The sequence below is a fragment of the Spea bombifrons genome, chromosome 4 (assembly GCF_027358695.1).
Source record: "Spea bombifrons isolate aSpeBom1 chromosome 4, aSpeBom1.2.pri, whole genome shotgun sequence".
Taxonomy (NCBI): domain Eukaryota; kingdom Metazoa; phylum Chordata; class Amphibia; order Anura; family Pelobatidae; genus Spea; species Spea bombifrons.
The window spans coordinates 93,250,232-93,265,910 of record NC_071090.1 but is presented as its reverse complement, the minus strand read 5'-3'; the positions used below and the strand labels follow the sequence as shown (position 1 = coordinate 93,265,910).

The 15,679-nt window shown below is 41.6% G+C and overlaps 1 protein-coding gene across 3 annotated transcripts; it reads right to left on the bottom strand.

Moving 5' to 3' along the window:
* Positions 1-326: 326 nt before the first annotated feature.
* On the bottom strand, positions 327-12,871 carry PAQR5 (progestin and adipoQ receptor family member 5). Of its 3 annotated transcripts, none has more exons than XM_053463594.1 (8): positions 12,634-12,871; positions 10,146-10,461; positions 9,935-10,062; positions 9,562-9,767; positions 5,847-5,973; positions 2,452-2,548; positions 1,873-2,017; positions 327-682 (listed from the first exon to the last, which is right to left on the bottom strand). In XM_053463594.1, the coding sequence occupies exons 2-8, from the start codon at positions 10,278-10,280 to the stop codon at positions 441-443; spliced, it is 1,080 nt and encodes a 359-aa protein (XP_053319569.1). In that variant the 5' UTR covers positions 10,281-10,461; positions 12,634-12,871; the 3' UTR covers positions 327-440. The 3 variants fall into 3 exon arrangements, with proteins under 3 accessions (XP_053319569.1, XP_053319570.1, XP_053319572.1); XM_053463595.1 differs by having other exon boundaries at positions 10,146-10,259; XM_053463597.1 differs by lacking the exon at positions 12,634-12,871 and adding an exon at positions 10,981-11,079 and having other exon boundaries at positions 10,146-10,259.
* Positions 12,872-15,679: the final 2,808 nt, after the last annotated feature.

The window sequence follows — 15,679 nt, the reverse complement described above, 5'->3', positions numbered from 1 at the left end:
ATGACCTCAGATGCGATCTCGCCTGGAGGCTCCCTTATGTAAATTTCCATAAACAGAGGTATAATGATGGCATACAAATTGTCCAGCATGTGATGTTCTTGAGCACCAGAAATACATATTTTGTGTTAATCTCCAGATGGAGCATATAAGGAGTTGAATGGAGTCATACGGCTTACAATGGATTTGTCCAACAGGAGAGCAATAAAAAAGTAGATGGATAATCAAGAAGCCAACCGGTCATCCATCCAGTTCAATGGAAAATGCTTATCATCCATTTCAGGAAAGATCCACAGCCTTGGAGCATTTGTATGAGGATTGGCATTCCTGTTGTCTGTTCAATGCACTCTGGCCATGTGGGGTCAACAATCAGTCCCAAAGAAAATTCAAACCGTTCTGAACTGTATACATTCACACATTTGCACAGGCTTTCATGTCCAAAGTCACATGTGCTTATTTTTCTTTTGTGGCTGTAGCTTCCAGTACAAAGCCCAAGAGAAGCCAGCAATCAGTAGCAGGCTGAGGGTCATTGCCAAGCCCCAGGCTCCCAGGGTACTGGAGAATGATGGAGAGGGACCATTAACCTGTAGCCATTCCCGACGAAGATTCATGTCCATAATCAGCACTTCCATTTGGAGGTAAGTGCCCAGGATAGCGCACACATGGAAAAGCTGATGGCTGTGGCCTGCAAGGACAAAACACATTACATGCTGTACACAGAAACATGATATTTAGAACCATTCGGTCCATCTAGTCTGCCTATTTTGCCTGATGTAGAGATTCTACCCTAATCAGCCCTTCATCCTGTCTTAGATTCAGGATATTTTATACCTGTCCCATGTATGTTTAACTTCTCTCACTGTATTAGCCTCTACCACTTATGCTGGAAGACTGTTCCACTTACCAACCACATTGCATCTAAACCTCCCACCCTCCAGTTTTAGAGTTTGGTCTCTTGTTCTAACAATTCCCGTCTGAAATAAACATCCCTCTTGTACTTTGCTAAATGCATTTAAGTGGTAAAATACTTCTGTCACATCTCCCCTCTGTCTTTTTTCTTCAAGCTATACATATTGAGACCCCTTAATCCTTCCTAATAGGTAACATCATAACACTGAGACTAATACCCTTATAATGTAAAGAAAATGTCCTGCATGCCATCAAAAATACTTCTGAACAGTGATGGAGTCTCTGTACCAACACCTTAAAGCAAATCTCATCATGATTGGGTGTGATACGCCTGAAGAAGAAGAGACCTATATAGTCTCAAAAGCTTGCAATCCATTATACTTCAGTTAGCCAATAAAGGTATCATCTTTACCAAAATAGGATTAGGAAAGTTAAATATCATTTTCAGATAATTTTTAGACTAATAGTTCTCCTCCTCCTCCTGCATATATATCTGGGACCTCGGCGTTTGCGGACTACTCCCTTTTCTAGCTAATTAAATAATGGGAGAGCCAAGGTTTTCCAAGTTGCGATATATAGCGATATAGAGATTATTTTGGCTTCGGAGAGCAATATGCAGAATTAAAGAAGCAGTCAGGTCTGTTTAATTATATTTCAGGCAGATCTGAGCAGTGTTTCATGTAAGGGTGTGGAGAGGCATTGGGAACATGCTTACAAAAGTGCACATCCCATATAAATTGGGCTCAGCAATAAAATCAGCAATGTTTTGTTTATGCCAAGTGCAAAAAAGCTGACAGACAGGCTTGGGTGCCAACCTCTGCAGAGGAGAGGCACTGCAAATTATATTCTAAGCACAATGCTGTGACTGATCATAAATTACATTGGGTATGTATTACTCTGCGGGAGGTAGCAGCGATCACCCAGGTGCTGGTTATGTTTCCTTCAGTGCTGAAGTTAGTCACTCACCCACATAATCAAATCGGCCAGGGGCCAATCTCTCTGGAAGATGCGTGGCAAACAGGAAGGCTGTGAGAAAGGCAAGGATGGTGTGTCCGACGTGCAAAGCAAAAGTACCATTGTCAGTGCAGTCTTCACCTGAGCACAGGAACAGCTGCACAGAAAAGGTCGGATGTTATGCTTACAGCAAGCAGTACTGCATTGGCCCCCAACTCTGGTTCTGACGGTGCCCACTAGCCTGTTAGAATGTCCTCGCGAGGTGTATGCCTACAATCCCTACTAGAAAAGCATGGAAAATCTTATACATTTATATATTGAGAGTCGTGATTTTTGTGGGCTGTGGGGTTATAGGCCTGTTAGAAGGAGAAGATAATATCCCCTGATCTGTACTCCAAGCTGTAAACATGGCTTCCTTGTGATGCACTGATGTAGTTTAAGGGAGTATGACATCATATCCAGGCATCCTGCTTCATTGCGTAGCAAGGTGGTAAGATACATGCATGGTCCTGCCCCAGGCGCTACCCCTAACCATGCTATGCCCACTTCATCCCACCCCACGACCCAGGCTTCCCCATTTTCAGACTGTACCCTGTAGAATACAGGAATGCTGTCGAACAGGTAAGGGTATCCAAAGGCTGCTGTGCGCAAAACCTTACTGATCCGTGGATGTGCCTCCTCTGGGAATCTGCAAAAAAAAGTTGATTGTAAGATCAGTGGAGATTAATCTAGGCTGCTCTGCATACAAGACTTGCTTGTGCAAATATAGATGTGGCAGATGTGGTGCATGTGCATATAATACATATACACTACTGTTCAAAAGTTTGGGTCCTTGGACTATTGTAGCTGGAAACGGCTGATTTTTAATGAAATATCTTCATAGGTATACAGAGGCCCTTTATCACTCCCGTGTTCCAATGGCACATGTTTCAGTTTAAAAGGTTAATGGATCAGCCATAATTATTTTAGCTAATTGCTTAAAAAAACTTTAAGCAATTAAGTTACAGCTAGAAATGCCCTTGTTTTCCATGAAAACAGCTAGGTTACGCCAAACATTTAAACAGGGTCTCTCTCTCTCTCTTTATATATATATATATATCTCTCTCTCTCTCTATATATATATATATAGAAATATATATATATATATATATATATACATACACATACACACATCTTGTGAAGATTCACGTTTTAATTAAAACAGTTTCATGAAATTATAGTCTTCAAATTAAGCTGCAATCCATACAAACAGTTAACATACAGTAACGTAAAACATGTACAGAATTATATAGAATTAATACCAAATTGAGTATTAATGATCCCATTTTTTACTTTGTAAGAATTTTGCAGGGGTACTGAGAGAAAACAACAATAGCCCAAGATCTGGTTGACATTAGTTTGTTAGAGTGTAAGTATAGTACTAAGTACTAAGGAATTAAAAAGTTACAACATACACCTTTCAACATTAGTATCTAAAACAGGCACTTTTTCAAGTTTTTGTTTTTTAGAGGATATGGAATGAAACCTCTGCATATTTGCTCAGGAGTTATTGGCCATTTTTACTGGCCATGTACCATGCTGCCCTCCAGTATGATGTATACACTCACATACTACAGGGCTCTACTTATTACTTATTTAATACACCCAACATACTACAAGGCAGCAGTTGTCTGGAAAGAATTGCTGATATGGCAATCCTACCCCTACCATTTGCCTTATACCAATGTAATTGTGTTTACATCTTAAAATAGCTATGTTTTCGAAATCCACCTATGAGTATACCATAGGAAGAGCCATTTTAACTTGTTTCTCAGGATCTGCATAATTATTCCTCCCTATTTAATTATCTCTGCTGTTAAGTTGCTGTTGAATCATGCAGACTATATAAGAGAGAAGAGGGGGGGAACTTCAGGACAGGATACTTTTTTGTTACCCTTTGCCGCTGATCTTTGCTTTTCTGAGTTAATTCAATCCTTAAAACAATTATACGGATGGCAACAAAATACAAGCTAGGGGTCGATTCATTAACTTGTAATGTATTAAGAACGTACATTAAACTGTTAATATCTATTGGAAGATGTTATGGGAGAAGGAAAGAGACTAAACCCCAAAAAGATTAGGCCCAGATTGCTCCCCCAGTTTGAAATGATGTTTAATGAATTAATTAGTGGTGTCAGAGGTCAGGATAAGGTGATGCCAGCTCCATGTATACCAATTACCTGTCTTTTTGGTTATAATGCAGAAGAGGCGCACCCAGCCTGTTGGTGACAGTTACAGAAGCAAATATTAGAATATTTAGAGGATCTTAGGAGACCCATAAAAACCCACACCAAAAGTACCACGTAAATGCATCTCTATAAACGGATGCACTCATTCAGTGGTATACTAAATGCTGCACGGGCCATGGTACATATTTGCTCCATGTTTCGCATGAGAGGACTATAAAAGGATATTATGAAACAAAAGTGGCAAGATCTGGCTGGTTTCTCCTGCATGGACAGGGAAGATGGCCATTCATAAAGCTCACTGTATTCTTTGGAATTCTCTCACCTTCTGTATAGTGAATGAAAGCTCTGGAAGGATATTTGTCCGATATGTTTTTTCTCACAATGATATGTGATTATCAGACAGGGCTGTGAAAGCTGCTTGTTTTGTTGTGTACCCAACTCCCTCCGTAATTCAAACTACTCCGGCTTCTGCTCTCCTCGGGGTCTTTCAGAAGAAAATCACTGGGGCTTTTATACTTTGTGGAACGTTCCATCTATAGCAGGCATGTGATAAATGCCTCACGACCCTCTCACTGCACCCATTGCTGTTTAGGTTTGCAGGGAGTGTGACTTGTTAGTTTAGAATGTAATGGATGTATTCACAGACGCAGTTGTATTAAGCAGATCAGTTACCTGAATTCGCTTTGCATTATTAAACGCCAACCCCAGTGGGCTTCTTCTCCGAGAAGGGCTGAGCAGGCCATGCATAACTTATATGAGTGAGAAGCCTTACCATCGTACCTTTTCATAATACGGTGCCCGCCCAACCCTTATTGCCATACCCGGGAAACGAGGTCACCCTGAGTCTCTTTAATAATCTGACTCTATCCCTTTCATGGCCCATAATGCAGATTTTGTGTAGCGACCCATTACTAGTGTTAATTAGACCGTGACTTAATTGATTACCACGCGCTAATTTAGGAATCACATATATTATCAGATCAATGTAGGGTATGAATAAGTCAGCTTCGGACTGTGTGACCATGATATCCAACTGGGGTTGGAGATGAAATGACCGCTACACTTTTGGGTTGCCTGATTGGCCTGCAGGCAGCAGCAAAGTAAAGGATTGGATCGCCCATGTGAGCGTCAATAATGGTAAGTGTGAAGTGTTATTGGGGCCAAGCCCACTGGGCATCTGTCTGATGGCCAGTCCAGGCGTGCTCTGGGATTAACAGCTTGGTGCCTGAATACATTGGGGTTCATGTATTATAAGCTATACTGGTGCTAACACTGAAAAGTCTTCTTATCCCCATAGCAAGTAATTGAATTATGCCATCTGTTGATTATGCCATTGATTGCTTTGCCAATGACATCATATCTCAAACTTTGTTCACGATTAGTTTTTATAAATATTCCACGGTTTATGAACTTAAATAACATACATACGAAGAGACACTCTGCCGCAAGGAAACCAGAGGACAAATAGACCTGATCGGATATCAGGGGATGACTCCAACAGTAAAGTCACATTGACAATAGGAATTAGAAGAATACATCATTGGGTTCATGAATTTTCCAATCTTTTTTTTTCTACAAGGTGGAATTTACAGGTGTAGGAGCATTATAAATAAACAATATGCCCCATTTCATGTCACCATAGTCCCCATAACCACATTTCTGATGGATCTTCTTTCACGTGCAATCATTGACCTTTCCAATGATCCCCACAACGTTCAGATTCTGCAATGTGAGCGCAGCGGCCCTTGACAGTCTTACCTGGAGTAACATGACATCCCAGTACATATGACTGTGTTCACCACGGCACACGACACAAACCAGTGATGGAAAGTGCTGTTCACCCACCGATCTGGAAACACATACGCCGAGTAAGCAATGGCTGATCCTGCAAAATAAGACACAGTGGCATTGGACTCACAAAACAAGCATGAAGATCTACGAAGCAGACGTATATTAGGAAACGTGTGCTGCGGGAAGGGGCTTTTTCAAAGCATCATTTTTTTGTATTTCTATCAAACAGTACAAGACCATGTAACCAGCATAACCAGAGTCTAGTCTGGGTGTTTATTCCAAGGGCATCATAAGTATTTCAATGAATACACTGCACATTTCTGTGTGCTTTCAAAAGTGTTTGTCCCTCTGCAAGTTACCGTGGAAATGGGTGAAAAAGTGAGCTTTTTGTGTGAAAGCGGCCAAGTTTGACATTACATTTGACCTATTATCTGAAAAAGTGTGGTCCAGTGCAGGATATTATATATAAACTGTGTATACAAGAAGTTCTACTTTATGGTTCTAGAGCATTCTAAAATGCTAAATCTAGTGCTAAAATTCTAAATCTAGTGCTAAAATTCTAAATCTAGTGCATGCGTCCTCCCCAGACTGCTGACATAGAGATGATGGGGGGGGGTTGTTAAGATTGTGCATAACCTTTTATACCCATGAAAGGATAGGGCAATCAGATGGATTGCTGCTGTGTAAGAATAGATCTGTACCTATACACAATTATGCAATTCACTATGATTATATAATGTATACTGAAACACAAAGTACTTTTCCACAATTAGCTGACAAACAAAGTAATTAACAGAATTTAGCATGCAATTTCAAAGCTTGTCAAAATATGCTGACAAAGCATCTAAAAGAGCTGACGGGCCCTTACAAAACACACTGAGTAAATGAGCTTTGTTAAGGCGCTTCTGCATTAGCTCTTTATGTGCAGCCTATATCGTAGCGATCATTCTGTCTTATTAATCACACTACATGATTATACAGGGGCTTTTCAAAGGATGACAGTTATGACGTCCTGGGTGCCATCACAGGGGCCGAGCACTGGGGTCACACAGAGGAAGCTACGCCTAGCATCTTCAGACTTATGATGTAAGAAATATGGTTATATTTCCATAGAAGATTCAGAAAATGAATATGTTGTGTGTGTGCTGAGAGTGTGCCCTCCCGAATGATAGGAACCATGACAGGGGGCCGTTAAACAAGGCTGGGGCATTAAGAATGGGTCACATGGCTTTAGGTGTTTGGTGCCTGTACATTTTTAATAACCTGGAGGACATAATTAACGTACAACGTGCCATTTACATTTTAAAATGGCAAGAGTTAGCTGCCAGACTTTACCATCCAACTCATTAATAGTATTGTAAAGTGCGGGGGCTACACGTTCTCCCCCCCCATGTGACACCGAATTGGCGGTATCCTAAAGACAACGAAAGAAGATTCCTATAAAACTGGGGTCTGTGGGAAAAAACGTTGAATCTGGAGAGTCACATGGGTTATTTGAATTTTGTATATTTTATTTTGTTTATTTTAACGTATGTATGTTTTGTTTGTTTGTATAAGCATTGTGACTACTTTTTACTCTGATTAAATATAAATGTATTAGTTCCGTGTTTAAATTGTAATTTTAAACCAATAGCTCTCTGAGATACGGTATAATGTCAAACCGTAATTTTGACATTATACCTTTTTGGCTACATTGGATTATTATATAATTTGGGTAGTTCAGGGGGTTACCAAAGCCTCCTTAGATATTTTAAAACCTTAAATAGAACTTGGTGGTGGTGGAAGGGAGTAAAATTCTTGGGGTCGTGGAATGAACAGGCCTGGATTAAGGTGAAGTTGCCCCGTGCCCTGCAGGATGAACCACAAGTTTGCCTGAGAGCTGGTTGTTCTATTAACCCTTTCCCACCCATATTCCCATAACGGAGGAGCTGACAGATAGTGGCCTTGTGTTCTGTGAGACACTTAGCCATTAATATATTTTCAACCAGTCATTATGTTATAATGTTGCTAAAGGATCTACGTAAAGTCAATAACACAATTATGTCAGACACAGAACTACATGACAAATCCCATTGGAGACAACAATTATGATGTCACCTATTTTATATGGATTAGCATTTTAAACATTATAAAGACCAAAAAAATATCCAATCAAGGCTGCTTTTCTCTTTTGTTTGGACTGAGAAAGAGCAGTCAGGGTGAGAAGAACCAAACACCCCACATAAAATATCACAATGTCACACATAAATGCTGCAAATGCCACAGTACACAAGACTACACACTAGTGTGATAAACTGATATACATAGATCCATAAAAGTGTAATGCATATATACGAGCACAAACACAGATATGCATCCAGTTAAAACGCTCATACATTCCTACAGGGACATTGCCACCACGTACATACTTAATTAGTTCCATACACAGGGATCCAAGCTCCTATTTGCACAGAATATGTCTGCTCCTGTGACTGCTGGCCAGGCGACCCTAACTCAATAAGCCTTGCCATGAAGCTTCCACTCTTACCGACTGTAACATATGACTAGAAAATGAGCTTCTTACTGACTGATCCTGTCACCTGACAGGAAGTTAGAAGCTTCACCTGCCATGACCGATCATCACACCTCGGAACTTCTCAGGCTAGGCTACTGGTACTGGGTGGGAAGCAGTGAGAAAGTGGGGGGCGAGTATGTGGAGTGTGGACAGGGAGTCAATGTGGCCAAATGTCACTCCCCTGATGGACCCAGGGTAATGGGGCTTCACCTGGACAGTTCGCAGGAATAATTATCTCCAGAAATGGGGTCAGTCTCTGCAAATACCACTTCTGCAGGAGAGCTCCCTCAACCACCAAGTGCAGTCCCTTTTGGCTCCCACATAATCCAGCACAGTTGTTCCTGGCTGGCAAAGCCTCTATAATGTTTCTTCCTCTATGCGTCCATCTAAGGTGTAGGGCTGGGATATAACGTTATGTCCTGGCACCCAACAAAGAGGCGCAACGACACAAGGAATTGACCCTGCATGAGGCAAGTGCTGGCTGTGCTGCCCTGGGTCAGGCCTAGGACAGCTCCCCTCTTAGACACAACAAGAGACCAGAGAAACATAAACCCATAAGACAGCTCTGTATCTAAAACACAGCAGGGCATCTTTAGATAAAGCATTCCTGGCCTCCTGCAGTCTCCATGGAATGCAAAGGAATGTTCACCCAACTCCACTAATTTTTCCAGCCACAAAACAATATTAAATGATTATTTTAAATAAGCACCCTTAGTATTATTATTCCTGTTGTGATTGTCAGTATTTATTTTTGGTACTTATTTATTTAGGAGGTTTGAAATAAGGGGGAAAAGTTACTCTAACCAGTTATGTGATGGTTTATACAATTGAACAAAATAATAAAATATGTAACTTCTTAATCGAGTTAATAAAACTAAGCAGATAAACTTCCATGGTTAATAAATTGATATAAATGAATGGTATGTGTATATAGAGGTGTGCAGTGTGGACTGAAGTCTTAGGTAAGCGCTTCAACCGCTGGTGGCCTCAAAGGTTTTTGCTGACCCTATCTTGTTGTTAAAGCCACATGTTCTCTTGTATTACACTACTGACTCCAACCCAATCTGAAAGTGCGGCCTTAAAAAAGTTGGTTCCTATGTGGTAATTTGTGCACATAAATTTACATACCTAGACCGTACAGACTTAGTGCTCCATAGTCAAAAAAGAAGCAAATGTGACGAGCCTTGGTGGACATGATACTGAAGGTATGAGCGCAGGTGGATGCCAAAGGGTAGATGCAGCAGGACAGTATGAAGACAAGTAGGGGCCACAAAAATGGATCATGCAAGAAGTCATGAGAAAACAGCATGGACAACATCTTCCATAGGAAGTACCTGCAGAGAGATTGAGGTCACTGTGAGAAGTCTGCGTTGAACAGAAACCCTCACCAACACAAAGTAAAACAAAGGATGAATGGGGTAATGAGATAAAATACTGGTACAACAAGCAGAAGCATATGCCCAGACACTTGTGACAATGATACCCAGGAGCAAGATCTTACCATATGGGTATGAAATGTGTCCAGATATTAATGGTCTCATTAGTCATTTGGAAGAGACTCAGGATGCAGGCAGTGGCTGAGCTCTGTGGACAGCGATAGCCACATATGATACTGTCTTCATGAAACACCTGGAACACACACAGAACTGACACATGACATGTACAACTTACATGACAACGTCTCTGTTATCTCAGATTGCAGTGACACTTACCCTGGGCACTTGTTGAACGGTCACCAGTCGGGGCAGTTTCCAGGTCAGCATGTTTTTGGATTGGGGTTTGGTCCTTGCACCCCTGCTCATTTGCTGCTTCCTCCTCTTGATTTCCTGAGTACACAGGTAGCACATACATCTATTACTAGGCACAGGCTCTTGGTCACACAGGAGATTACTGTATTTTATCAATCATGGTGCGGGAGCTCCAGTCACTCCACACAATTTCTATTTGCTCTTTTTTTCTCCTTCAGAGACTTCTGCTGAGCAGTCAGGTGGCAGATATTGATGCCTCGTGACCCGAAGTTGGGCAAAACTGTTAATGATAAAGTATAAGTAACTAGTCAACACTTATACACACTGCAGCGTGATAGCAGTGAGCGGGCATAACTAGGGTATAAAATAATCCATCACTCCCCTTTCATAACACTTGCTTTATGGGGTGTGTCTGTGTTTTTGACAACGTGAGAAAGTCAGTGCTATAAAGTGCGTCGGCAGGTCAGTATAATGTACCGGGCATTCACATATGCAATAGTTGTTGCTGGCTGTCAACTCCTATCAGCTTCAGACGTGATCTATAGGGCAAATAAAGGTAGAGGGCCAAAGGTTCTCAAACACTGCTATAGGAACCGTGATAGAAATACCCAATTTGGTCTAATAGGCACAGCAAACAAAACATGATTTCTGGACAAGAATGTCCAAGAGGACAAGAATAATGAAAGGCATCAGTAAAAGAAAGAAGGAGCTGGTTCTGCCACTTTACAGAAATCTGGCTAGATCTCACATACACTATTGTGTACAATTCCGCAGACCCCATCTCCAGAAGGATACTGACCTCCTCGAGAGAGTTTAGAGAAGGGCTACAGCAATGGGGAATGGTTTCGCAGGATTAAAATGAGCAGAAAAAACTAAGGGATCCTGGTATGTATAGCCTGGAGCCGAGAAGAGAGAGGAGATGTGATAGAAACATTTAAATACATAAACAGATTTAACAAAGTACTAGAGGGGAGTTTACTTCAAAGAAGGAGAAATGTTAGAACAAGAAAATATAATGTAAAACTAGAGGGTCACAGGCTTAGATAAAAGAATGTTTATTTCACTGAGGGGGTAGTGGATAAGTGGAACAGCTTACCAGCAGCAGTTGTAGAGGTTAATACAGTGAGGGAACTTGGATGAGATAGGCATTTAGGAATTCTGAAAGTAAGATAGGACTAAGGCCTGACTAAAGCCTTGAGTTTTTACAGCAGGAAAATCAGACAGACTAGATTGGCCGAATGATCATGCCATCAAGTTCTAAGTTTCTATGTTTCAAGGGTTACCCTTTATATGATGGCACCTAAGTGACCCTGGAGTTTTGGTATTGGGGAGGCTTATTACTGGCACCTACATATAGATCAACTATAATGACAGCACAGAAAGTGACATCTATATACAGAGTGTGTGCAGAGAGCAACATGACAAACTCAAAAGCGTTAGCAGCGATAACGTTGTTAGGTGCAACGTCTCCCTGGCGTCAGTCTCTGCTGTATATAGATTTTTGTGCCATTTATAAAAGAATCTCTTCTATTGTATGCGTGACAGGTGTGGCAGAGTGTGAAAAGGTCAGTTACTAAGATCGTTTGGGCTAGTGCAGGTATAGCCAACACCAAAGCTACAGCAGTTTTGGGACCACTACTTTCATGATGCTCAGCCAGCCGCAACCCAAAAGAAGTTTTCCTTACAAGGTGCTGGCTGGGCACAATGAGAGTTGTAGTCACACAACAGCAGGTGAGCTACTTCTTGTCTATCTCTGGGTTGTCCAGTTCTTACCTTCTGAAAAAATATGGGCAGAGTTGATCCTCTGTGGCATTCAAATAGTTAATCCTACACTACAATCCTAATCCTACAATGCCCGGAGCTAAACACACATTTGCAAAAGGCATGTTTACATCTCTGCACCTCATTGGGCAGTTATATAGTTAAAATGCCTCAGTCACCCATTTGATATTAATGTATGACCTGAGGGACTGTTTGCCATTCAATGTCATGTCCTGACTGAATTTAAATCATGATGGATATTTGGGTTAATATGTAACTAGAAGGGGATGGGTCAGTTAAAGTGTAATCTTGGAGTGCAGCGCCCAAACTAGTCCTACACGCACCTGCACATAGACTGGGGCAAAGTGTGTAAGCTGCACCAAAATGCACGTAAAATATTAATAGTTAGGTTCCAAGGAGAGATGTACTTTTCCTAAGAGCTGACACTTCATCTTGAATATTAAGGATACTATTCTGCTTAATCCTAATCACATGCTAAAGCTGAATATGAAATGCTAAAAGGTCCACTTCAAAGCCATTGTTTCTTCTGGCCATCTGAACGCATACGAGCCAGAATACTAATATGACCCCATAACGCCAGTGAAATTTGCTCAGGATGAATGCAAATACAGCCATTGTTAAGGTTTGAACGTACTTCCTCAGCCCATTCCAAAAACACACAAGCACTCACCTTCTACTCCTGTACCGTCCGGATAACTCCTCAGTGAATTTTTCCTTGGTATCTCTGAATTTCCAAATCTTCCTATATTCCAAGTCGCCTATATTCTGACTCTCTGATCATGCCTGTCTTTACCTTATTTTATCTCTTATGTTTTACATGCCCTTGGTTTCTGTTGCCCCAAACACTCCAGACTTGTCAGACTGGTTTGTGGGGAGACAGTAACTGAACTACTTTAGCTGGCTGACAATGACTAAAGGGCTCTTTGAGGGAGGGTGGAAGGTACCTGTCCAGGGTGAGTCCCGATGATACACTCCCATCCCAAACCTTATTCTGCAGAAAGAATCCACTTGTTTGATGAGTCACATTGAAACAATTCATGTTTGCTGTTATTGAGTAAATATATCCAAAACGTCTATGTTTATAAACAAACCACGTGCATTAAGAGAAGGTGAGGGATGCTCATTAGTACTGGGAGGTGAGAGTCTGAATATGGAAAGTGCAGGGCCAGCTCTACAATATAGATAAACTAGCCAGCTGTCAGGACCATTAGGCTATAGGGAGCCTTGTACTGAGCAAATAATTATGAGTTGAGTCTCTAGAGTGTACGCGTGCGAGCAGGGACCTCTTTCCATAACGTATCGTCATCTTAGGCAGTCAGCTCTAGTTTTGTTATACCCTTTGAATATATGCCTGTATATATGGGGTAGGACGGATGTATTTCTGATGTCTGTGTATTAAGGTGAGGTAGGAGATATGTGTCCCCATGGTCCATGTGGGGCTGACAACATTCAGTCCAGGGGTGAAAGTCACAATAAGTGGACCAATACTAATGGAGCCCAAAAATCTCCATTCCTGTCCAGCATACATTCCCTTTAGAAGAACTTCATCGAAGACCCAAAACCATAAAGGGTCTGCCTGCCCAGTGCCCTTCCGAATCCTGCTGCACCTTTTTGACCATCCTAATTGTCCTTTTTTTTAAAAAAAAAAAGTGAGTCCAGAGGGTGTCAGGGACCTCCCCCTTTAGCAATGCCCCCCTGAATGTCGCTCTGAATCAAAAAATGCCCCCCGAATTTCGGTTGAAATGAAAAGGAAGGAAACAAAATTTGTTGCTCGAAAACGAACGCAGCAAAAACTAAATAATTTGGTCCGAAGCGATTTTGCTCCCGTGCACATGTCTAATGTTATGCATTCAGAGCCCAAATAATCTAACAGCTACTGCTTATTAAGTTGTCATTTTGTGTGCTACAACAAAATGAAAAAAAGGCTATAGTTAACCATTGCAATGCCAGAGATATCTATACTGAAAAAATCTCAAATAACTCAATCACTCTAAAATTAAACTTTTATAATATCTTTTAAAATCTCAACCAAAACACCAACTTGTATTAGAAAGGTGCAAAGATGAGTAAAAGAAAAATAAAGATCTCAGGGGTGGACCTCAAGGGGTTTCTGCTGGTAGGCTGTGCCACATATCCACCACCCTCTCATTAAAGTAAGTCTACCTTATATTAAGAAAAAGTTTATTACATTAAATAAAACAAAAAATCTCAGGAGGAACATAATTAATATGCAAATGACAGTTAACCATTTCAGTGTCTCCAACGAAAGCTGTGCATTAATTTACCTCTACAGAGAAGCAAGGATTATATTATAATTTAGAGCAGCTTCTATAGTAGGCAGTGCATGTGTGTCAGATACTCCCTGTCAGCATGGTCTCTGCATCTGCCAAGTGATCAGTGAAGATAAGAAAATGGCCAGAAAAGGGTAAGTGAGCGGCTGGGGGCAGATACAAAGCAGACGGATGGTGCAGGGCCACAAACAGAACTAGGGAACAAAGAGAGAGTTTTTGGCCTCTGAATTTAATTTCCAAATTTAAAAAATCCACTAAACTTTGTCCGAAACGAAAGAGAGGGAAACAAAATGATTTTGGACCTTGTGCACAAGTCAGGTTTAGATAACATATGCGGCAAAGTAAGGTGCTAGAACACCTATTAGAAGCCTGTGGTTATTGGCAATATACCTGTGATGTCTCTGTGAGATGGGCCTTTAACGTCTGTATAATGGTAGAAGGGTTGGTGTGCAGTTCTTTAGTCTATGCAGAAGTAAGGTGATTGTTATGAAGTATGCAGTTGGACAGCTCTACTCGCCACTCCTCACAGTTTTTATTTGTGTGCATAGCAGGAGCATTCTAGATCTTGGTTCCAGGTGGTTTCACAGGGGAGGCTGAAGACTGGATCTCATTATTCTCACTAGTCGCTATACAGAAGCACTAAGGGTGCTTGGTTATTACATTAAGACCTGGGATCTACTGGGCTACACTACACAACATTACATTTTACTGATATTGAGCAGCAACATTGCCAATTATTTTTATGGGAATAGTTGCTGTAACTGTTGTTTTTTTTTTGGGGGGGGGCTACAATAAGCCTACAGTACAAACACTAATGTTTGTTGACTGGAATAATATTCAGACGGCCCTATTGCTAGCTGAACTTCATGAAAATTTGTGTTGGCCTATACTACCCATTAACTTTTTTGTTTTCGACAAATAACAAAAATTGATATACAGTCAGACATTGCTGGCTGAACACCATAGTAGAGCCCTGCACGGGACGGCTTTTTTAATCCCGCTCCCGCTGATTTTTTGACCAATCCCGCCCGCTCCCGCAATGTGGGTGTTCCACTCCCACCCGCTCCCGCCACATTTGTGGCCAATCCCGCCCACTCCTGTCACATTTGTGGCCAATTAAGCCCACCTCCTTACCTGAACTGCAGATTTCCCACGCAGTCACGCAAGGCTGCCCTCGAGTTGCTCCCTCACAGCATCTCTTCTCTTGCTCCGCCCAAGAACAAGGTGGAGTCATGGGAAGTGACGTCACATCACGTGACTCCATTTTGTTCCTAGGCGGAGCAAGAGAGGAGACACTGTAAGGGAGCAGCGAGAAGGCAGCCTTGCGGGACTGCGCGGGATTACCGGGACCCGCAGGTACAGTGCCTGACCGTCCACTCCCGCCCGCAACCCCAGCAAGACCGCCCGCAACTTTCTTGGCGGGTC

What these genes read in the sequence shown, in the direction of transcription:
- PAQR5 (XM_053463594.1), bottom strand. Translation starts at nt 10,280, where the DNA reads ATGTGCTACCTGTGTACTCAGGAAATCAAGAGGAGGAAGCAGCAAATG. An exon ending in ACTAAGTCTGTACGGTCTAG is followed by an intron (nt 5,974 to 9,561) that starts GTATGTAAATTT and finishes CTTATTTTGCAG; the next exon opens with GATCAGCCATTGCTTACTCG. An exon ending in TGGCCGATTTGATTATGTGG is followed by an intron (nt 683 to 1,872) that starts GTGAGTGACTAA and finishes TTGTCCTTGCAG; the next exon opens with GCCACAGCCATCAGCTTTTC.